The 25,517-nt window shown below is 43.1% G+C and overlaps 1 protein-coding gene across 1 annotated transcript in view; it reads right to left on the bottom strand.

The window, feature by feature from the left end:
• Positions 1-25,177, bottom strand: part of LOC137083351 (tumor necrosis factor receptor superfamily member 11B-like) — a 166,586-nt gene extending 141,409 nt beyond the window's left edge. The window contains exon 1 of the mRNA XM_067449241.1: positions 25,062-25,177. Within this exon, the coding sequence (XP_067305342.1) occupies positions 25,062-25,130 (69 nt within the window). The 5' untranslated portion in view covers positions 25,131-25,177. The remainder of the gene's footprint in view (positions 1-25,061) is intronic.
• Positions 25,178-25,517: the final 340 nt, after the last annotated feature.

Below are 25,517 nucleotides of genomic sequence, written 5' to 3'. Positions count from 1 at the left end.
GCCCCCTTCCAGTGCCATGTGTGAGCCACCTGAGCTCTCTTACCTGATGAGACGGGGCTCACACAGAGAAGTCCATCACTGCTGTTCCGCCTGACCCGTTCAGTGACTATTGGATAACACTGGGAAAGCATGCCCGAAGGGGCCGCTGCGGAACCACATCATACCAAGAGGAGTTATGTGGAGACAGAGCTATAGCCCGCGGCCGTGAGGGGGGCTCCATCCCAAGAAGGGAGGGCTCTCCCAAGGGAAAGATACGAGGTTCCAGGGGAGCAATCGTGGAATAAATGTGGGATCCCCGAGGGGTCGCTCACATAGCCCAAGCCAATACCGGTTCTCAAGGATTCAACGGCAAAAGGCCTGATGCCGGGCACTCCGCCACGTCCAGCACCGAGGGCGGTGGAGGAGTCACAGAGTTTCATCTCTGGAGAGAGTAGTGCCGAGGCGCAGCAAGCCGACAGGAGCCGGGCCTCTAAGTGCTTCTATCCGTTTGAGGTGAGAACACAAGAGGAGACCGGCTCCACACGTAGGCCATAGAACCTAGCGAACGTGTTGGGTGTTGCCCAGCCTGCAGCTCTACAGATGTCTGACAGCGAGGCGCCACGTGCCAGCACCCAGCAGGATGCAACACTTCTAGTAGAGTGTGCTCGCACCCTGAGCGGGTAGGACACACCTTGTGCTTGATAAGCCAAGGTGATGGCATCCACTATCCAGTGGGCCATCCTCTGCTTGGAGACAGCCTTTCCCTTCTGCTGGCCTCCGTGACAGACAAAAAGCTGATCTGAGGTCCTGAAGCTTTGGGTTCTGTCCACGTAGATCCGCAGAGTGCGGACGGGACAGAGCAAAGCTAGGGCTGGGTCTGCCTCCTCCAAAGGTAGCGCTTGCAGGTTCACCACCTGGTCCCTGAAGGGAGTAGTGGGAACCTTGGGCACGTAGCCAGGCTGGGGTCTCAATTCCACGTGGGTGTCACCCGGCCCGAACTCTAGGCACGATTCGTAGACCGAAAATGCCTGCAGATCCCCTACCCTCTTGATAAGGGCCAATGGCGCCAACAGCAAAGTCTTCATGGACAGAATCTTAAGCTCTGCTGACTGTAAGGGCTTAAATGTGGTATTCGGAAGTGCTTGGAGGACCAGAGCAAGATCCCAAGAGGGTATGGAGGGAGGTTGAGGAGGATTTAACCGCCTCGCCCCCCTAAGGAACCTGAAGACCAGGTCGTGCCTTCCAACTGACTTGCCTTCTATGTGGTCGTGATAGTAGGAAATAGCAGCAACGTAAACTTTGAGGGTGGAGGGCAACAACTTCAAGGCATAGGGCAACAACTTCAAGGCATAGGCCTGTCTGTAGATGGTGCTTTAGCCGAAGTGATGGTGTTAACTACCTCTTGGGGTAAGTCACCTAGAACCTCCGCGTCCCGTCCAGGGACCAGACATGAATTTTCCAGAGGTCTGAATGCGGCGCCAGAGGGTGCCCCATCTCTGAGTCAGAAGATCCTTCCTCAGAGGGCCTACCGGCCCTTGAGGCGGCTCAGCGCACGATGTACTGCCAGCAACTCGAGGCAATTGATATGCCCAAACAGTTGCGGTGCGGGCCCGTCCAAACCCCAGACACTGCATGCCCGTAGTATGTGGCACAAGTCGAAGCCCCTGGTCGAAGCATCTGTGAAAACCACAGCATACCTGGACACCTGTTCTAGAGGCACTCCAGCCTGCAGAAACGAGGGGTCCGACCATGGGCTGAAGGTACGGCGGCAGGCCGGTGTGATGCCCACCTGGTGAGTGCCACATTGCCATGCCCATCTCGGGACTCGGCCGTGAAGCCAATACTAAAGCGGCGTTACTGCTTCCGCGGCTGCCATATGCCCCTGGAGCCTCTGAAATTGTTTCAGTGGAACCGTCATCCTGCCATGAAACGTGTTCAGACAGTTCAGCATCGACTGGACGTGCTCTTCTGTGAGGCGTGCAGTCTGCTCGACCGAATCCAACTCCATACCGAGAAAAAAGATCCTCTGCACAGGGGCGTGTTTGCTCTTTTGCCGAAGACCCAACCGGCTAAGGTGTCTGAGCACCAAGTCCCTGTGTTCGCACAACTGCTCCCGGGACTGTGCTAGTATGAGCATGTTGTCGAGAAAGTTGAGAATGCGAACTGTTGGGCATGTTCTCTCATGGGCACAAGGGCCCACTCTGTGACCTTCGTAAAGACACGGGGGGGGACAGGGCCAGCCCGAAGGGTAGGACTTTGTACTGATATGCTCGCCCCTCAAACGCAAAGTGCAGAAACAGCCTGTGTTGGGGGAGAATCGAGACATGAAAGTACGTGTCCTTCAGGTTGATCGCTGCAAACCAATCTTGGGGACGGATCCATTCGAAAATGCGTTTCTGCGTGAGCATCCTGAACGGTAACCTGTGAAGTCTCCAATTCAGCACTCACAGGTCCAAGATCGGCCGTAACCCACCCGTCTTCATGGGTACAATGAAGTACGGGCTGTAGAAGCCTGCCCTCATATCGGCTGAAGAGACCAGATCTATCCCCTCCTTCGCCAATAGGACTGCGACATGGACGTCTGCAGCTTTCACCGAAGTGAAGCGGACGCACGTGAACCTGGGGGGACGCCGGGCGAAGTGAATCGCATAGCCGAGCCTGATGGTCCGAATGAGCCAGTGAGATGGACTGGGAAGCTCTAACCAGGCTTGCAGAGACGAACAAGCGGGATCATCGGGACCATCAGAGTACCCACCGTGGGAAATAAAAAGATAAGAGAAATAAAAAAATAAAATAAATAATTTGTTACATTTATATGAGCTCTATCTGTGTTGTTCTTTTAAAAAGACGCTCTCCTTGGTGCTGAAAAACGCAGGGGGTGGGGCTGCGGCGACACAGACAGGAAAGTAGTGCAGCCTGTCGTGCGCGCTCTCTCTCACAGGATGCTCTCAACAGCCGTGAGAATGGCTTTTTAACGCTCTCCACCTAGCGCACCGACACCAGCTGTGAAAAAAGCCCTTGTGGTTGCTCTTATAGGCAACGAAGAGAGAAGATCCATAGAACACATGACCCACTGCTGTGTCGTCACACCAACACTGACCGAAGAGATCTATTCCAAAAGGCAGGCTCTTTCTCAGTCGAACTGCGGAGTGAGGAGTGATATCTAGCATAACCCTATACCACTTGGCTCCGAAGCAAAAGTCTAATCTGATGCAATCACCTGTGTCTCATTTATACCCGCGTGGTGTGGCATGAGCACCTGGTGCAATCATTGCATGCCAATGTGCATTGGCTCGTTTAGTTAGACTCGAAGTAGATTGGCTCTCGCAAGCAAGATTTCTATTCGTCGGCAACTCAGACGTGGCGTCGAGAGTGACCAACTTAATGGGAACTGTCTTCTTATCTTATACTGTTGTCTGAGGTCAACTAATGACGTTTGTGTGGTTTTTACATTCAAAAACATCAACACAGTGAAAGCTGTGTGACACTGACAAAAAGCAAAAGTTAGAATAAATGTAATGTGATTTGTTTACCGGTATGTTTCTTTTGTGATCATTAATAGTCTATTTTGTGCCAATTCACTTTAAAAGAGTTAATGTTTTAGTGAACTTGAGTTTGCAAATTGCTCTAATGTAGTTAAAATATAGCTAAAATATAAACTTCTATAATTTGCATTCATGTAACTGCAACATATGAATCTAAATGATGTACAATATTACAATTTTGTAATAGAAAGTAAGTAACTGTAGAATATATTGTTATACTGAAAAAAACATTATATTGAAACGTGTTTCTAATATTCCTGTATGTAAATGGGGTGGTCAAGAATATTTTCTTTTTCTTCCACAGAAAGATCTTCATGAAAACATTTGAAGACCACGCAAGAGGAACAGGTTCAGCCACAGACTGTTTCATCCCATGAGGACTGGTTCAGTTCTGAATGGGAAGTGTTGAAGAAGTTTATGTAATGTGAGTTGTAAGACTTGAACTAATGTTAACAAAGGAGACTTTATTGTAATGTATTAACTAACATGAACTAACAATGAGCAATACATTATTACAGTATTTATTAAATTTTGTCAATTTTTAACGTTTAGTTCACCCAAAAATGTATGTTGTTAAAATGACCCTCATGTTGTTCCAAACCCATAAGACGTTCATTTATTTTCAGAACACAACAAATAAAGCTTTAATATGTGTACTATAATTACTATGTGAAATAAGTTAATATAGTAATTGATATAGATACTGATATAGATATCCATATTTATAACCTTATTGACTAAAATAACCAGCTCATGGCAGACGACTTGTGACCAGAGAGTGACCTGAGTAATGCGATGTAGGAGTAGCGTAAGCTTCAACGTCTCTCTGGGCAATAAAATCAAGCGCTTCTCTTTTATCGAATCCTCTTTAAATTCAAATTCGTGACCAGTGTTTTGTTTTCCTCTATTCTCTGCATAACCGCATTCATCAATACATCATGCTTCAGGTCAGAGGTCACTCTTTTGGCGTAAGTAGACACGCGCGGTTGACTGCCGGAAGATAGATATTTTAGTCTAAAGTCAAAAATATAGATATTTTTCTAATAAAAAATGCATAGCTTCTCTTCAGAAAGCCTTTTTTAAATGATTTTTTAAAATGTCCTGAGCATTTACTCACCCCCATGTCATCCAAGATGTTCATGTCTTTCTTTCTTCAGTCGAAAAGAAATTCAGTTTTTTGAAGAAAATATTCCAGGATTTTTTATCATATAATGGTTTTTAGTTGCAACCAAAATACTGAAGGTCCAAATCAATGCAGTTCCACCTCCGTGTTTACAAAGCGCTCATGTGAAGGCTAATACAAATGCCCTCTAGCAAATAAAAAAAGATAAAACAACGATATTGGATGATTTTGAAGTTGAAAATTGAGTGTTTTTGCTAAAGGGCGTTTATTAGTCTTCACATGAGCGCTTTGTAAACACGAGGGCGGGACTTCTGCCGATGTCTATGTGACCATATACACGTGATTACGTCATCCTTGGCACCTCGCAAGCAAGTTGAACAATTAAGGTTGAAATGTATATTCATTTTTTTAAATGACTGATTGTTTGACTAGATAAGACCCTATTCCTCATCTGGGATCACGCAGAGGCTATGAAGGCCATCGAAGCCCTTTGAAACGGCGTTGATTTGGACCTTCAACATTTTGGTTGCAACTGAAAAGCATTATATGATAAACAATCCTGGAATGTTTTCTTCAAGAAACTTAATTTAAAAGACATGAACATCTTGGATGAGATGGGAGTGAGTAAATTATCAGTCAATTTTCATTTTGGGGTGAACTAATCCATTTATTATATTTGATTGATGGCCATTATACTGTGTTCAATGTATTTTGTTGTTGTTTTTTGGGTTTTGTGTTTTTCCTGAGCAAAGTTCAGTTTGCTATCAAGTTGGACTTGTAAATTACTCATGTGGAGTATAATTTGATTATTTCATTTTGTGTTGAAATAAAAGTGTTTCCATCACAAATTTGTGTGTCATTGATTGAAATTATATATGGTTAGTATATGCAGAGATGTTGTAATATTGACTGAAATCATGTATGATTATTATATGTAGTTTATATGTATAGTATATAAACTTGAAGAGCTACCACCATTTCCCCATTAAAAAAATATGAAATCTGTATAAAAAGCATATAAACAAATGACACAAAATATAAATAAATCCTATATGACTTTAATATGACTAGCATATGATTCAGTATAAGAACTTTATATGATTTGTATATGAATATCATGTATTTTCAACTAATACCATAAACCATTGCATACTGTTTACATGTAAAACTCATATAAGATTTTTGCAGTATTCATACATGACCCAAACGTTTTCTGTGTGCTTTTTTAGTATGAAATGGGCCATAAACGGTCTGATTTTGTGTATGACATATATGGGGCTTACATTAAACATATAAGATAATTCTGACTGATTTAAGTAAGGAACATATATGGTCGCTATATATGAACCATATAGGTTTTTTTCATATGGGACCACACAACATAGGGCAAATGTGAAATTAAACATTACAAATAAAACACAAATACAAACAAGCACAAGGTCCAATGCTTAGAAGCAGCCCTTTTTTTTTAATCAGAAATGGTGAAAAAATATTACCCTTTGCCACCATAGCCACAAAAAAATTACAAAGGAAATGTAGGCTAACTATAAACAGCAAAGCAACAAAATTTCCCTGCATTTACAGCTCAACTGGAAGCTGGTTTAACTTTAAAAACTAACAGGTAAGCTACATCAACTGTAACTAGTGTGCAATACACTAAACTGTATAAAACAAAACCATAATAAAAACGGCAGGATTCCTTCCACCTCTGCTGAGGGCGCGGCTGACCCACAAGCAGGTGAACAATAACTTTTCCACCATTGGGCGGAACGGTTCCTAGAATGGTAAGGAACGGTTCCAGGTGTGTTTCTATTTAAGCCTGGTAAGGCATGGCAAAATAGAAGATCGAGCGCGAGTGTGTTGGGGAATGATGTCATACACAGGTTTAAAAGGAGCTTGCGGGCTGCCGTTTCCTCGCGTGTATCTATGATTCTCTCAAAGAAGTGATTTATTGTGCGCGCAAGCATCAGTTGTGCGCTCAGTAATTAATGCCATTTTAAAATGCCGTCTTTAAATATTATCTAGTAGAATGCATATAGTGATATTCACTATAAAGTGATATAGATATATCATAATAGTGATTATACCACTTAGGATTTGTCACTTGTCTGTTGCCTAGTTATGTTAATAACACAATTAAAATAAATACCTGATCGCACTCCATAATGCGGAATAAAAAAAAAAAAATAGAACCAGCCTTAAAGAGCCAATGCTAGCTGGCAGCCCTCCTGCTGTGGATCTCATCTTCGACTGGATAAAGATTCAGCAGTCTTAAAGGTGCACTAGAATAAGTTAAAAAACAATATTTTTAATTGTTCTACATACAGGTCCTTCTCAAAAAATTAGCATATTGTGATAAAGTGCATTATTTTCCATAATGTAATGATAAAAATTTAACTTTCATATATTTTAGATTCATTGCACACTAACTGAAATATTTCAGGTATTTTATTGTTTTAATACTGATGATTTTGATTTTCACAATTCCTGTCTCAAAAAATTAGCATATCATGAAAAGGTTCTCTAAACGAGCTATTAACCTAATCATCTGAATCAACAAATTAACTCTAAACACCTGCAAAAGATTCCTGAGGCTTTTAAAAACTCCCAGCCTGGTTCATTACTCAAAACCGCAATCATGGGTAAGACTGCCAAACCGACCCTGTCCAGAAGGTCATACTTGACACCCTCAAGCGAGAGGGTAAGACACAGAAAGAAATTTCTGAACGAATAGGCTGTCCCCAGAGTGCTGTATCAAGGCACCTCAGTGGAAAGTCTGTGGGAAGGAAAAAGTGTGGCAAAAAATGCTGCACAACGAGAAGAGGTGACTGGACCCTGAGAAAGATTGTGGAGAAGGACCGATTGCAGACCTTGAGGGATCTGCGGAAGCAGTGGACTGAGTCTGGAGTAGAAACATCCAGAGCCACCATGCACAGGCGTGTGCAGGAAATGGGCTACAGGTGCCGCATTCCCCAGGTCAAGCCACTTTTGGGCTATAGAGAAGCAGCAATGGACTGTTGCTCAGTGGTCCAAAGTACTTTTTTTTAATGAAAGCTAATTTTGCATGTCATTTGGAAATCAAGGTGCCAGAGTCTGGAGGAAGACTGGGGAGAAGGAAAAGCCAAAATGCCTGAAGTCCAGTGTCAAGTACCCACAGTCAGTATCTGCTGGTGTTGGTCCACTGTGTTTTATCGAGGGCAGGGTCAATGCAGCTAGCTATCAGGAGATTTTGGAGCACTTCATGCTTCCATCTGCTGAAAAGCTTTATGGAGATGAAGATTTCGTTTTTCAGCACGACCTGGCACCTGCTCAAAGTGCCAAAACCACTGGTAAATGGTTTACTGACCATGGTATTACTGTGCTCAATTGGCCTGCCAACTCTCCTGACCTGAACCCCATATAGAATCTGTGGGATATTGTGAAGAGAAAGTTGAGAGACGCAAGACCCAACTCTCTGGATGAGCTTAAAGGCCGCTTTCGAAGCATCCTGGGCCTCCATAACACCTCAGCAGTGCCACAGGCTGATTGCCTCCATGCCACGCCGCATTGAAGCAGTCATTTCTGCAAAAGGATTCCCGACCAAATATTGAGTGCATAACTGAACGTAATTATTTGAAGGTTGACTTTTTTTTTGTATTAAAAACAATTTTCTTTTATTGGTCGGATGAAATATGCTAATTTTTTGAGACAGGAATTTTGGGTTTTCATGAGCTGTATGCCAAAATCATCAGTATTAAAACAATAAAAGACCTGAAATATTTCAGTTGGTGTGCAATGAATCTAAAATATATGAAAGTTTAATTTTTATCATTACATTATGGAAAATAATGAACTTTATCACAATATGCTAATATTTTTAGAAGGGCCTGTATAGGGTATGTGACTTATTTAAGGGTTAAATGGTCCAGATATTGCCTGACAAGCCAGACCCCACATCAAGATGTTTGGTCTGGAAACTCACCATAGACAGGGCTCAATCCGAGGGGCGGGATAAACGGTTGTCTTTCAAACTCCCTCTGCACGCAATAGGATAGCGCTACACCAACCAGAGCAACGAAGGTGAAGCAGAGCTCGCTGACTGATTAAACATTCGCCGTATCCGGTCGGCTAAACTCCGAACTCATCTTCCATTTTTAAGAATGACTTCAGTGGCGCTCTTTGTTCTTTTCTCAGAGAAAAGCTTAACGCCAAGTTTTCCAGAAAGACCGCCACCGTTCGCCAGTTTCTGTGTTTACTAGAAGCATGCAAACGCAACTCGGCCGTCATCATTATGGCCCCGCCCGCTGACTCTATACACAATGTGATTGGGCCGTCCAGATTTTGAGGAACACAGCTCAGAATGGTATTGAGAGTTCCTAGACGACACTTGCGGGCAAATTAAATTTTCTGCCGCTAGGGTGCGTCTAGATTTCTAGGCTAGTCCAAATATGGTTTTACAGGTCAATTTTTAACCCCAGAAATTGTCCCTAGGATGTAATGGTCTGTTTTTGCCTTATTTGGAAGGTTCATGAATATTAATGTGGAGTTTAGCTCTGATTGGCTGTTTTACTGTGCGGCTCATTTAAATGACAGAAACACAGTATACTGTCAATCAAGCAGAGATTATACATCCAAGACCTCTGTTCATCATTGGAATACAGTTTAAGATATTTAAGATTTATTCCGAGGTCTTTCTGTCCTTTAAATGTAAGTGTATGCCCACTTGCTGTCCACGTCCAGAAGGTAATGAAAACATAATCAAAAGTAGTCCATATGTGACATCAGTTGGTTAGTTAGACTCTTTTGAAGCGTTGACAATACATTTTGGTCCAAAAATAACAAAAAATACAACTTTATTCAGCATTGTCTTCTCTTCCGTGTTCCTCAAATAAAAAATCAAACGGTCATGAATCATGATTCGGATCGCGTGTCAAACTGGCAAACTGCTGAAATCACGTAACATTGGAGATATGAATCACGAATAAATCTGCTAATTTACGACCGTTTGATTCTTTATTTGAGGTTTAAAAAACAAACCCGGAAGAGAAGACAATGCTGAATAAAGTCATATTTTTTGTTATTTTTGGACCAAAATGTATTGTCGACGCTTCAAAGGAGTCTAACTTACCAACTGATGTCACATATGGGTGAGCGATCTGTAAGCAACTAAAGAGTTTTGTGTTGTTGATGAAAATAGCCTATATAGGCAAAATTATAATTCTATTCGACAAAAGGGATTGCCATATGTATCTACGGTTGATTTTGTAGATTTGTATGACAACACTGGCAGGAAATAATATTAACCTTGACATTTGTCATACTGATGTATACTACTTGGAGTTTCCTATTGTTACTGTACTACCATCTTGCGTTGGATCTAGTTTGAATTGCCACTTCTCCAGTATCAGACGTTGAGTGAAGCCTGCTATTGTCTAGGTTAGAAAAACTGTCAGTGGGGAAATGGGCTGAGCAAACAAACAACTTTTAATTTGTTGCGGTATCCGGTTATGTTGTGCATCCGTTTATAGATAAACATGCCTGTTGACAGTTTTGTTCAGTGGGAAGTCTATGAAATGTCCTCACATCCCCTGCAAAGCCTGGAACATAACATCTATTTCCATGATCTGCCATTTTCGCTATCCCCACGATAGGATTTTGCTATCTGGTAAGGCATGTAATATTTACACCCCCAACATTTGTGTACGGTAGCACATGCGGGGCCATGTGCTGCTGTACACAAATGTTGGGGGCGTAAATATTAATGATCCCCTGTGATTGCGTTACTGTTGGCGTTATGTCGAGAATCAATACGGTAAGCCATGTCTAATATGGTAAGCCATGTCTTCTTCTCCTGACATTGTCACTTGCACTGCATGCTACATGTTTAGCATATCTATCTCCGTTGGCGAACAGGGCTTCACAAGTGATTAATGTAAGGAATTAATCAGGCTGACGGAGAAGAGCAAATTTACATCAAGGCAAATTTAAAAGTGCTGGCTAAAGCTAATCGTAAATTCTCTAAGATTATTATTCACGTTGGCACTAATGATGTTCGGCTTCGCCAATCGGAGCTCACCAAAATTAACATTAAAAAGGTGTGTAAACTCGCAAGTACGATGTCAAAGGCAGTATTTTTCTCTGTTTCCCCCTGATAAAAGGAGTGATGAAATAGTTAGCAGATTATCATCACTCAATGGCTGGTTGTCTAAGTGGTGTCTGCAAAATAACATAGGGTTCATAGACAATTGGAAAAGTTTTTGGGGCAGACCTGACCTGTTGAAGATAGACGGCATTCATCCCTCCTGGGCTGGTGCTACTCTTCACTCTAGTAATTTGGCACATAGTCTTAGAGCTAAACCTTGACTCACTGGGGCCCAGGTCAGAAAACGTCTCGGGTTATGTCTATAACCCTTGTTCCCTTAGAGGGAACGAGACACTGCGTCGTGAAACGACTCTTTTGGGGAACGCCCACAGCGTGACGCATCTGAAGCATGAATGAAACTAAGACCGATCCTGATTGGTGCTACGTCATGACGTAGTAAGTGACGGCATACCCGGAAGTATAAAGGGACACCGCATCACAGTAGCTAGCTTTTCGCGATGAAGCAAATCACTCCCAGGCAATGAGAGGCGTGGCAAAGCGACGCAGTGTCTCGTTCCCTCTCAGGGAACAAGGGTTATAGACATAACCCGAGACGTTCCCTTCTCGAGGGAACTCCCAATGCGTCGTGAAATGACTCTTTTGGGGAACGAGTACCCACTATGCCACAACGATCCATGCCTGCCCTAGTGTGAAGCTGGAACCCAGGCACACTTAGGACGAGAGCACCCTAGCGCTCTCGTCGCAGGAAGGTGCAGACTATAAAACCTAATGAAAGTGTGTGGAATGAAGGAGATGAAGTCTCCCCTCTTCAGCCGACACATGAGGTGGAGGATGAAATGCCTGCAGCACCGTAGGCCGTGACACACTAGATGGCACCTTAGGCACATAGCCCGCCCTAGGGTGCAAGATGGCCTTAACCCCGCCGGGGGCAAACTCCAGGCAAGTCGCGTTATAGCCAAGGCCTGGAGGTCCCCCACCCTCTTAAGTGAGGTGATTGCCAGGAGCAGCGCCACCTTAAAAGACAGAGCTCGATCTGTCGCTGACTCAAGTGGTTCAAAGGGGGCCTCAGCCAGCCCTTCAAGAACCACCGCCAGATCCCAGGTTGGAACTCTGGGGCGAGACACAGGCCTCATCCTCCAGGTACCACGGAGGAAACGTACGACCAAAGGGTGCCTCCCCAGAGGCCCATCACTTACAGGAGCGTGGAAAGCCGTAATGGCAGCCACGTACACCTTAAGTGTGGACGGGGTTAGCCCCGCAGTGAAACGATCTTGGAGGAACTCCATCACTGAAGCCACTGGGCAGTTAACCGGGTCCACCTCACGCTCCCTGCACCAAGTGGAAAATACATTCCACTTCAAGCCGTACAACCTTCTCGTGGAAGGAGCCCTGGAACTGAGTATGGTCTCCACTACACCTGCCGACAGGCCAGCCTCTAAGTACTGAGCCCCCTCAGGGGCCAGACCCAAAGCTTCCACAGCTCTGGCTGGGGGTGAAATATTGTGCCCCCTGCCTGAGACAGCAGGTCCCTCCTCAAAGGGATCTGCCAAGGAGGACCTGCCAGCAATGCTATGATGTCTGAGAACCATACTCGGGCCGGCTAGTACGGGGCTACTAGGAGTAGACTGATTCCGTCCTGCCGGACCCTCTCCAGAACTCCCGGGAGCAGAGCTATCGGGGGAAATGCATACAGACGCAGCCTCTGCCATGTCTGTACCATGGCATCCAACCCCAGGGGGGCTGGATGCGTTTGGGAAAACCACAGTGGGCAGTGGGACGTCTCTCGAGACGCGAACAGATCCACTTCCACTGGGCCGAACCTCTCGCTTATAGACCTCACCACCTCTGGGTGAAGTCTCCATTCCCCGGGCCTCAGCCCCTGCCTCGACAGGACGTCCGCTCCCTGATTCCGGTCCCCGGGAATATACATTGCTCTGATAGACGATAGTTTCCCCTGGGACCATAGAAGGATCTGATGCGCCAATCTGCACAGAGGGCGAGACCTCAGACCCCCCTGATGGTTCAGGTACGCGACCACTGACATATTGTCGGAGCGCACCAGAACGTGATAACCCCTGAGATCTGTCAGGAAGCTCCTCAGAGCCCTGAACACAGCCAACATCTCCAGGCAATTTATATGCCATGACAGATGATGGTCCTGCCACAGACCCTGGGCAAAGCGGCCGTCCATGACCGCGCCCCAACCAGTGAGGGAGGCATCTGTCGAAATGGATTTCCGGCGACATGACGCTCCCAACACCGGCCCTTGGGACAGAAACCAAGGTTTCTTCCATATTGATAGGGAACGAAGGCATCTGCGCGTAACCCTGATGATACGGAATGGATTCCCCTTCGGAGAAAAACCCTTGGCTTTCAGCCACCACTGCAGGGGCCTCATGTACAGCAGGCCAAAAGGTATTACGTTGGACGCCGCTGCCATGAGCTCCAGCAGTCTTTGAAACTGCTTTACAGTGATGTTGCAGCCTAGCTTTATGCTGGAGACCATCGCCCGTATGGACTCGATGCGTGCGGGGGACATATGTGCCCGCATCATCGTCGAGTCCCATACCACCCCCAGGAATGTGGTCCTCTGGGAGGGCGTCAACACGCTCTTCTTCGTGTTGAGTCTCAACCCCAAGCTCTGAATATGGCCAAGGACGACATCTCGATGCCGAACTGCCATCTCTCGAGACTGGGCCAAAATGAGCCAGTCGTCGATATAGTTCAGGACGCGGATGCCCTGGAGTCTCAGTGGAGCCAGAACTGCATCCATGCACTTGGTGAACGTGCGAGGGGAGAGAGCTAGGCCGAATGGAAGAACCCGATATTGGAATGCTTCGCCCCCGAAAGCGAACCTCAGGAACTTCCTGTGAGAAGGAATGATGGAAATGTGGAAGTATGCGTCTTTCAGATCTATTGTGACAAACCAGTCCTCGGACCGAACCTGATTCACGATAACAGGTATTGTTAGCATCTTGAACCTAAACCTCCTCAGAGACCTGTTCAAATACCTCAGATCTAAAATCGGACGCAGACCCCCGTCCTTTTTGGGAACTATAAAGTACCGGCTGTAGAACCCCGACTCCCTTTCTGATGGAGGAACACGTTCTATGGCCTCCTTTAACAGCAGGGAGTGTACTTCCTGTTCCATAACCCGAGCCCGCTCTGGGACCAATGCAGTCCAGACCACCCCATTGAATCTTGGTGGGCTGTGGCCAAACTGCAGTCTGTACCCCTTTTCTACAGTGCGCAGGACCCATGGCAACACATTCGACTGGCGTAGCCATGCCTGGAAAAAATCTACCAAGGGAATCAGCCTCTCGAGGCTGACCTCGGGTGTTCTTTGAATACCGTTCTCGACCCCCTGAAGCGGCTGCCCGGCAGGGAGAGGTCGTGGATGATTTTCGGTGTGCGAACGCCATCGCTGCCTGCCCGAAACCGTCCGGGGCGGACAACGTAGCGCGCGTACGCTGGAAACCGATGTGGCCCGAAGCGTCATTGACGGCGGGATTAGCACATCGATTTCCAGAGGGCTCCGCAGAGAAAACGGCCTCAGCCGCTTCTCCCCGGAGGGGACAGCCCTCAGAGGTCCTACCATGGCTAGGACCTCTTTCCCGAAGCTTTCTTAGCCTGAAGGACGGCCCTCAGGTCGCCCTTCTGCTGAGCCGGCTTCAGGCGAGAACGCCGCCTCTGTTGCCAAGCTCCCTGGGGAGGGGCTCTAGAGGCGACGCTCTCCTTTTGTACCTGCCGGTACGCGGAGCTCGACGACGGCTGGGGCTGATCGGTTTTAGGACCAGCCCCTTTAGACTTGGGGCGGCGAGGGATAAACTGCTGGAACGCCGCAGATTGCCTCTTTGCCTCCTGATACCTGTCGACAACCGTACTGACAGCGTCGCCGAACAGGCCAGAAGGCGAAAGAGGAGCATCAAGGAGGAAAACCTTATCCTTCTCCCTGATGCCAGACAGATTCAGCCATAAATGCCTCTCCGTAGCCACCATAGCTGACATGGAGCGACCCACAGCGCGGGCCGTCTCCTTGGTGACCCGGAGAGACAAATCTGTCGCTCTGCGGAGCTCAGCCACATCCTCGGGTGTGGGTCCCTCGCCCTCATCCAAGTCTTTTAACAGGTCGGCCTGGTATGCCTGCAACAATGCCATAGTATGCAGACATGCACCAGCCCGACCTGCCGCCATATATGCTCTGCCCACCATCACCGATGTATCTCTACACGGCTTGGTGGGCAGCACCGGGGTTTTTAGGGAAGATGCTGCATCGGGGGAAAGGTAACTGGCCAAAGCCTCCTCCACCCGTGGCATCCTCCTATAGCCATTCTCTGCCGCCCCCATGATATTACTATAATCCAACACTGCTGGATTAGAGAGGCGAGAGGAGTGTGGTTTGTTCCACGACTTACACAACTCGTTGTGTAAGTCTGGAAAAAATGGCAAACCCCGGTGTTGCGGTTGTGCTCTGTGCTGCAGGAAGCGCTCATCAAGCTTACTTTTAACTACTGTCGCTTCCTGTCTTTCTGATGGCCAGCTTATGTTTAATCTGGCCACCGCACGAGTCACAACCTCAACGAGCTCCTCATAAGCGGCACGTGAGGTGACGAGTGAGCCTCAACGTCACCCGCCTCGATGCTGATCACATCTATCTCCTCAGATGCAGACAGCTCAAGCATCGGACCCTCCCCTCGTGCAGAAGAAGCCGCATCGCAGGCTTCTGCACGGGGAGGAAGGGCATCAGAACTGTCTGATGATGATTGGGAAAGTGCCTCAGCAGTCCCAATCTCACCAGCCAGTTCCCGTTGCGATCCCCACGATCTAAGCCGCCCGAACCGCGGGGAGCGCGAGCCTGTCCGGCCTCGTCAAACACGGCCAAGCGGGAGCGCAGCACTCTGATCGGGAGTGCTTCACAATGCTCGCAGTCAGCTCCCTCGAGAGCTCCCTCGAGAGCTGACCGAGCGTGCTGCGCTCCCAAACAGATCACACACACAGAGTGCGTGTCCCCACCCGTGAGATAACGAGGGCAGGGGTACACACACTTCCTGAACTGTGCACTCGTCATTCTCATTCAAAAGATTTAAATCAAACACAGTCTCTCGTCTCATACACACACAGAGAGAGCATTTGCTGAAGAGCGAAAGGCTAGCGCTACTGTGATGCGGCGTCCCTTTATACTTCCGGGTATGCCGTCACTTACTACGTCATGACGTAGCACCAATCAGGATCGGTCTTAGTTTCATTCATGCTTCAGATGCGTCACGCTGTGGGCGTTCCCAAAAAGAGTCGTTTCACGACGCAGTGGGAGTTCCCTCGAGAAGGGAACAGACAAACTGGCTAAACCAACCATCTGCTAGCTGTCTCATGTCACCAAAGTCAGCTAAATCCCAGCACATTGAGTCTCTATCACCTAGATATTATCACATAGAGACTGTGTCTGTTCCCCAAATTAGTAAATACAAAAAAAACCCATCAAAACCATTCAACAGTAAAAATGTAATTGATGTCCAACAAATAAACAACAGGTATAATACGGATGAACAATTGATAAAGCTTGGGTTGCTAAATATTCGATCCATTTCTCCAAAAACGCTTATTGTTAATGATATGATTATAGACCATAACTTAGATGTGCTGTTTGACAGAAACCTGGCTAAAACCTGACGATTACATTACTTTAAATGAGTGCATCCCCCGAGATTATTGTTATAGGTTGAAGTGTTGCTGTAATTTATAATAATATTTTCAGTATTACTCAGAAGACTAGTTTCAAATATAATTCCTTTGAAGTTTTGGTGCTTTATGTAACATTGTGTAGTGTAAATGATAAATCCCGTTTGACATTTGTTTTGGCTACTGTATACAGGCCACCAGGGCACAATACAGACTTTATCAAAGAATTTGCTGGTTTTGTATCAGAGTTAGCATTACCTTTAGATAAAGTACTAATTGTTGGTGATTTTAATATCCATGTAGACAATGAAAAAGACGCATTGGGATTGGCATTTAGAGACATTCTAAACTCTATTGGAGTTAGACAACACATATCGGGACCCAATCATCGCCTTAATCATACTTTAGATCTAATAATTTCATGTCAATATGACAATAATGTCAATAGCGATGACATCTCAGATCATTGCCTAATATCATGTATACTTAATTTACCTAAGACTGCAAAGCCATCCCCTCGCTTCAAATATGGCAGGACGATAACCGCTGCGACTAAAGATTGCTTTGTACATAATCATCAGTTCCATCTCCTCAGCATTACAGATAGCCAAGAGGAACTTGATGTTGCAACAGAAACTATTGACTCTCTCTTTACTAGCACTTTAGACATAGTTGCTCCCTGGCGCTTAAAGAAGATTAAAGCAAATAATCCAACGCCGTGGTACAACGAGCACACTCAGGCCCTTAAAACAGCAGCCAGAAAAATGGAGAGCAGCTGGAAGAAAACAAAACTGGAGGTTTTTCGCAATTTGTGGAAAGAGAGCATGATTGCTAGCCTAGAAATCTAGACGCACCCTAGCGGCAGCAAATTTAATCTGCCTGCGAGTGTCGTCTAGCAACTCTCAATACCCTTCTGAGCTGCATTCGCCTAACTCTTGCCGGGCCAATCACATCGTGTATAGAGTCGGTGGGCGGGGCCATAATGACGACGGCCGTGTTGCATTTGCGTGCTTCTAGTAAACACTGAAACTGGCGAAAGGCGGTCTTTCGAATCAGCTTTGACCGCGACTCTGCAAGACTTGGAGTTAAGCTTTCCTCTGAGAAAAGAACGGCACTGAAGTCATTCTTAAAAAGGGAAGATGTGTTCGGAGTTTTGCTGACCGGATACGGCAAATGTTTAATCTATCAACAAGCTCTGTTTCACCTTCGTTGCTCTGGTTGGTGGTAGCACTATCCTATCGCGTGCAGAGGGAGTTTGAAAGACAACTGTTTATCCCACCCCTCGGATTGAGCTGTCAATGGTGATTTTCCAGACCAAACATCTTGACGTGGGTCTGGCTTGTGAGGCTACATGATTGCATATAGAAAGGCCATGAAAACTGCTAGATCTGCTTATTTCTCAACTCTTTTAGAAGAAAACAAACACAAACCTAGGTATTTATTCGATACAGTGGCTAAATTAACAAAAAATAAAGCTTCAACTTCTGAACTTTTGTAAACAACACAGCAGTAATAATGACTTTATGAACTTCTTTACTTGTAAGAGTGATAATATAAGGAATAAAATTATAACCATGCAGCAGTCTACTACAGTATCACTTCAGACAGAGCATTGTAGTGTCACTGAGGAAAAATTACACTCATTCACTGCTATAGGAGGAGAAGAATTGGCTAAACTTGTTAAATCATCAAAATCAACAACATGTATGCTTGACCCTATACCGACTAGGCTACTAAAAGAGATGCTTCCAGAGGTCATAGATCCTTTGCTTATTATTATTAATTCATCCTTGACATTAGGATATGAACCAAAAACTTTTAAGTTGGCTATAATTAAACCACTTATTAACAAAACGCAACTTGATCCTAAAGAATTAGTCAATTACAGGCCAATCTCCAATCTACCGTTTCTATCAAAAATACTAGAAAAGGCTGTGTCTTCACAATTATGTTCCTTTTTAGAAAGAAATGGTATATGTGAGGATTTCCAGTCAGGATTTAGACCGTATCATAGTACTGAGACTGCTCTAATTAGAGTTACAAATGATTTACTCTTATCATCTGATCATGGTTGTATCTCTCTATTAGTGTTACTCGATCTTAGCGCTGCATTCGATGCTATCGATCACAATATTCTTCTGAATAGAATCGAAAATTATGTTGGCATTAGTGGAACTGCATTGGCATGGTTTCAGTTTGAAGCAGTAAATGAAGAGATGTCACACCGATCACAAGTTCAGTATGGGGTACCGCAAGGCTCAGTGTTAGGACCGTAGCTTTTCACTCTGTATGCTACCACTGGGAGATATCATTAGGAAGCATGGCGTTAGTTTTCATTGTTATGCTGACGATACTGAGCTCTATATTTCCCCACGCCCTGACGAAACCTACCAATTCAAAAGATTAATGGAATGCTGATATAAAAAAATCGATGAATAGTAATTTCCTCTAACTTAATTCAGATAAAACTGAATTTTTAATTATTGAACAGAAAAGCTCCACAAGTAGTAACCTAGAATACTGCCTAACACTTGATGACTGCTCTGTCAAGCCCTCGTCGTCAGTGAGGAACCTGTGTGTGCTCTTTGATACCAATCTTTCATTTGAAAGCCACGTTTCTAGCATCTGTAAAATCGCATTCTACCATCTTAAAAATATATCTAAATAACGGCACATGCTTTCAATGCAAAATGCTGAACAGTTAGTACATGCGTTCATGAGCTCAAGGCTAGATTATTGTAATGCTCTACTGGGTGGTTGCCCTGCTCGCTTACTAAACAAACTCCAGCTAGTCCAAAATGCAGCAGTTCTTACTAGAACCAGGAAGTATGATCATATTAGTCCAGTTCTGTCAACACTGCACTGGCTCCCTATTAAACATTGCATACATTTTAAAATCTTGCTTATTACTTACAAAGCACTAAGCAAGCTCTTAACACATTATACTCCATCACGTCTATTGCGGTCTCAAAACTCTGGCCAGTTGATAATACCTAGAATATCTAAATCAACTGCAGGTGATCCTTTTCCTATTTAGCACCTCAACTCTGGAACAGTCTTCCTAGCATTGTTAAGGAAGCAGACACAATCTGTCAATTTAAATCTAGACTAAAAACACATCTCTTTACTATGGCATACACATAGAACATTTTTAACTTTCATTATTCAAATCAACTGACTGATTTTTAGGCTGCATTAACTAGGTCAGCCGGAACCGGGAACACTTCTTATAACATCTGATGTACTCGTTACATCATAAAAAGAATGGCATCTACGCTAATGTAAGTCTCTCTGTTTATCCCGAGGTTTATCCCGGATCCGGGCCGTGTCCAGATCCGATGGTGGACCTGCGCCTGGACATGACCAACATATCCTGGAGTGTCTGCTGAGACCGTGTCAATTGGTGTCTCCTTTGAATTTGCCTCACCGGCACGTCATGCTCAAAAAACCCATCTCCGTCACAATAATTCCGATCTTTCATGTATTCATACTCTTGTGTAATTGACGCACCATCCTAAATAAACCCGTCTCTTCCGTGATACCTTGAAATTTTGAATATTCCGATCTAATATGATTTCTGACCTGTAAGGTTGCCAAGAATAATAATCACTCACGGTGTGTTAATAGGCCAGAGAACTGGCACCCGTCTGGTCTGCTTTCTCCCAAGGTTTATTTTTCTCCATCATGCCCTGATGGAGTTTAAGTTCCTTGCCACTGTCGCCTTTGGCTTGGCTTGTTCAGTTGGGGACACTAAAATTATGATAAAAATTATTCAACTAAGTATACAAATAAAATGTATGAATTAGGTTTTAATTAATTCTATAGTATAAAGTATAATACAGATCTGCCAACATTGTCGCTATATGATAAATTAAAATAAGCTGATAACATCACTGTTTTCTCCAGAATGACTGTACAGCCAAATCTAATTTTGTTGCAATATTATCCTGTTTGACACTGTGAAGATGCTTTGACAAAATCGTGATTGTAAAAGTGCTATATAAATAAAGTTGTTTGATTGATTGAATCGCCTGTTTTTTCCGTGGTGTTTTTCACAAACAAAATTTACATATGAAGGAGTAAATAATGGTGTTTTAGACTCACTGTATGTGATGTCCATGTACTGAGCTCTTGTTATTCAACTATGCCATGGTTAATTCAATTTTCATTCTAGGGCACCTTTAAAAGTATCCAGTCAATTTAGGGATTTTTCTCTGGTTACGTCGTTCTTTTTTCCCGTTGTATTTTCCATTTTTGTGCTCCACTATCGACCAGCAGCTGATTGGACAGATGCACAGACCCAAGGTTGTGCAGCCTAGGCAAGCCTGTGCATTAATCCGCGCCTGGCGACATACGTTCATTTCATGGCAGCGTGCACGGTCACATGATCACGGCGCTCTCAATAGTTCTAAACAAACCAGCACTGTGTCAAACAATACATTTGAATAGACAACAGCTTCACTATACCAGTATTTGCAGCAATTTTTTGGTAAGCAGCATAGTGTGCATTGATTATTACATCAACCACATTTACATTCAATCACATTATCATTTTATTATGAAGATGGATGGAGATGCAACATTGATAAAATTAATGTTATGCTCTTCTTGTATTTAGCCCCAAGGTATTCCTTACTATCATGGGCTGCATTTCCCGAAACCTTCTTAACACTACGTCATTCTTAAGTTATACCTTAAGGCATCCCTTAACGTTAATATGTGTTTCCCGAAACGAACTTAGTTAAGAATACCTCTTTTAAGTCATACTTTTGTAAGATTGGTCTGGACCACTCTTAGCTATACCTTATCACTATTAACAGTTCATTCCACTAGTGGCCACCGCTTTGAAAAAAGCTTCATGTCAGTCTATATGAATATAAATCCGAAGTTGTAATATACAGCCAGTGTTCAATTAGGCTAGTTGAATTATTATTATTTTTTTAGGCAAGGATTAAAATTATCATAAAAAATGTCATTACAAACACTAATGGTTGTTAGCTTTTTAATGATATTATCCAAAGGTACATCAGCTGCCAAATAATTAGACAGGAAAGGCTTAGAAGCCTATTTAAAGGGAATGATTGTGGAGGGGAGTTTAGTCAAACTTTGGCAGCGAATAGAATTGTGCTAAATCAAAGACGGCGCCGTCCGCGGAGCCATTTAGTGTATGTGCACTTTTTCATACGTGAAAACTTTAGTCCTCTGGCTACCATGTCAGAAGCTACTATTAAAAATAAATTTGGCCTATCTTGACAGCAAATTCAGCAGTTTTTAAATCTTGTTGGACCAACTTTTTTGAGACAAACTGGACGGAGCTCAGCTACTCCCTCAGCCCTAAAATCAGCTGCTGGCGGCTCTTCTCTTTCTTTCTTTTTTCTCCGCCATATAGTAGCAGCTGCCAGCTGATTATATGTTTTGCGTGTTGCGTTTTTATTGACTAGGCCATGTAATAATATAAATATTAATATAAATATAAATATTTATTTACACGATAATGTGATGCAGCTGCTGCATGGGCAATCATCCCTGGTTGTGGAGTAAATCAAGACACTATGGAAAATATATTGTAATAATTTAAATGACGCATGATGCTCATGATGTGGTTGAGCATGAGATTGCTGGTTCGTGCACTCATCTCAGAATTATTTAAAATTTAGGTGCAATTTTGTATGATAAATGAAAGTTCAACCATTTCTGAAGTGCTTCTTTTATAAAGAACTTTTTTTTTTTCCCCGCATAACGCAGTCAAACAGCCCCTGCATAAGTAAATAATCGATTATTGAGCCATCAATATAAGCCAAATCAGCAACCTGCTAACGTCGAACTTGCGAAGGTCTACCTTAAGCGACCTCCTAAGGTCTAGTTCGGGAAACACACCTAGAAATGGTATACCTTCAGTTAAGTTATACCCTTAGGGCCCTATTTTAACGATCTGAAACGATCTGAGTGTCAAAGCGCGAAGCGCAAGTAACTTTGTGGGCGAGTCTCGGCGCTGTTGCTATTTTCCCGGTGGGATAAATGGCTCTTTTGCCTGGCGCAAAACTAAAATGGGTTGGTCTGAAGTAGCTTCATTAACGTGAATAAACCAATCAGAGCTAGCGTCATTCCCTTTAAAAGTAGGTGCGCAAGTTTCATTATGGATTGCTATTATTATGGCGTATTTACCAGGCGCACGGCAGGAGCGGTTCACAGCCGAGGAGACTGATGTTCTTGTAAGAGCAGTGAAAGACAGAGAAGTTTTGTTGTATGGGGATGGGAGAAACCCACCCAAAATAGCATGGGTTAAACATGCGTCGGTTAAACTGTTTTTTCAGTTTTTCAGTCGATTTTTTTTCCTGGTTCTTGACGGACAAACCAATTTGTCAGATGTCCTTATATACATATATGTCTTGCCACTATTGGGCAAACAGGTCTCATCCTTAATTACTACAATTAGCCTGAATAATTTGTAAGCTAGATTTATACCTATTTTTTCACATCTTCATGGCACACCACAATGATTTCCGTCATCTCATGTGTTAATATTTTTTTAGTGTAACAATTTATGATTTGCAAAAATAACTGTTGCATCTGTATAGATTACATGAGCAAAGTGTATGCGCGTTGTGCACGCTATACATTATGGTCAAGCATGCGCCCTTAAAATAGCATAATGAACAACGCGCAACTGACTTTAGACTAGGTTTTTTTTCTGGTCAGTGGCGCAATTGTTTAATGGAACAGCAAAATAGCACCAGGGATTGTTTGTGCCGGAACACGCCTCCTTTTTTGCGCTGAACCGCCCAGGGAGCGCAACTTCATTCACTAGTTTAGCGACGTGCTTCTGTGGAGGGAAAAGCGCGCTTTGTGCGGGTGCAAAATAGGAATGACACGTGTCGGTGTACAAAGTCAATTGCGCTGGATGCAAGATAGGGCCCTTAGAGTCTTTGTAGACAACGTTATCGGGAAATGCAGCCATGGTCAAATTTGACTGTACACCTTAACTATTTTTCAATTAAATAAATGGTAATGATATTTTAGTTTAGTAATATTTATTGAATATTTTGAGGTCCTTTTAAAATCTTTTGGTACTAAATACTATTTGTGCAATAATTAAGGACCATTACTTACCACTTAAAATATTTTTCCCCTAATATTTCTTTTACAATTAGTGTAGTAATTAAGGCAAAACAGAGAATTCCAATGCATAGAGAAAAATTTGAGTCATTTTGTGGCTGGAAAAATAATAATTTTCATCTGTAATGTCATTACCCACTTAATGCCTCTATGGCTCTTTAATAAATAATAGTTGCTCAAAGTATTGCAGGCATAACTGCCTACTTATTTGTAGGTTTTACATTTTAATACATGTTTAGACATGGTCAAAAACTAGATTTCTTTAAATGTGAAGTTTTAAAACATTAAACATGACACGTTTAATGTAGTCATGGCCTCTCTTATTGTACAGATGTGAACTGTGAAAACAAGCTTTATACCCTCTCAAGGTATAAGAGACAAAAGACACAAGAGACACCATTTATGAAACATTTCAACCTTTCATGATAACAGATAACCTCTCCTTGACAACAACTTCACATTTTCCATTCTAAAGGCCAGATCAACCACCATTATTCTAGTGTCTCATTATTCCACATGACCTCATTAAAATTTCTTCCTAAAAAAGGCACATGGAAAGTCCAATGATGTTTGATAATTTTTATATTTATCTCCAAATCATGGATTTATGCAAATAAGGTTTCAGAACCACAAATAGCTGCACATGCAAAGCACACTTCTACAACGGTACAAAAACAAAACACAGGCACAACGTGGACACAGAAACTATACAGATCAAACACAGTATCAGGTGCAAATACATTAAAATGTAAAGCATATGATCAATGTACTCATTGTGTAGGTCAACATACCTGATGCTTTGCAAATCTATCATCGGATTTATATTTGTCACTATTTGTTATATGTTATATTTTCAAAAACTATAGGTCACAATTATATTACATGCTATTTCAGTAGGCTATATAGGGATACTGTATATCCTATATACCATACTGTTATAATAATACTCTTAATGATAATATAATATAATATAATATAATATAATATAATATAATATAATATAATAATAATTGTAAGATGGATATTATAATTAATTTTCAATTATTTTATAACAACTTTAGGGAAAAAATAAAAAAAATAAAAAAAACATTATGCCACATTGCAGGGTTCTTGATGTAAATACTTCAGGGACACTCCAATATGCAATGTAGCCTATACTTAGTACAGAAGAAGCCAAGGCTTATTCTGCGTAAATAAAGCAATAAATGATATATCTGTCTCAAAACCAAGTGAATAGCCAAAATAGACAGCATTTTGTCCGGTGATTCGCCAAATGCAAACGTTTTTTATAGATTTCGCGCAAAAAACTATTGATTAAGTTAGCTGGTTCATTCACCTGCACTTCTCGACTGAACATATGTCCACGTTAGTTAAAGCACCAACACATTACGCGATTTAAGTTGATTTCAACCGCCTTTATAATAGTTTCATATTATTTAAAACAGCATGATGTATTGAGAAAAACAAAACAAAAACAAAAAAACCCAAACTAAGCAAAAGGTTTCTTGAAGTGTCGCAGGCAGATTATCATCATACTCACCATCTGTAATTTCACTGCTGTCGTTGGAGGCATATTCAGTACACTCATAAGTCTCGTAAAAGTCCGCATGTACAAGACCGTTTCCACACTTATAGTTTAAGCCTAAGGGCTTAAAGAATGTACCCACCCACTTTATAGCACTGTGGTCCATCATCTGGCAGATGCTGTGGTTTAAATAATTTGTACCTACGGAAAGTATACTTTTGATGAAGCAATTATGAAAAAAATGCATATTTTTATTTTTCGGGAAATGAGGTGAAGAGTATGGATCAAACTACCGACGTGGATATTTCAGGCTATTTATGTCAGTAACGATTCAACCAGAATAAAAATAGCTTTTTGTAATGTCTGGATTTTTTATTTTCTTACTAAGGTACGTATTAATAAGAATGGGCAAGGTTGTTCGCAACAACATTTGAAAACGTTTGAAAACATTTTTTTGAACTATTATGACAT

The sequence above is a fragment of the Pseudorasbora parva genome, chromosome 7 (genome assembly GCF_024679245.1).
Source record: "Pseudorasbora parva isolate DD20220531a chromosome 7, ASM2467924v1, whole genome shotgun sequence".
In the NCBI taxonomy this organism is placed as follows: Eukaryota; Metazoa; Chordata; class Actinopteri; order Cypriniformes; family Gobionidae; genus Pseudorasbora; species Pseudorasbora parva.
Note: the sequence above shows the minus strand (reverse complement) of the source record. Positions and strands in the feature narration are given on the sequence as shown.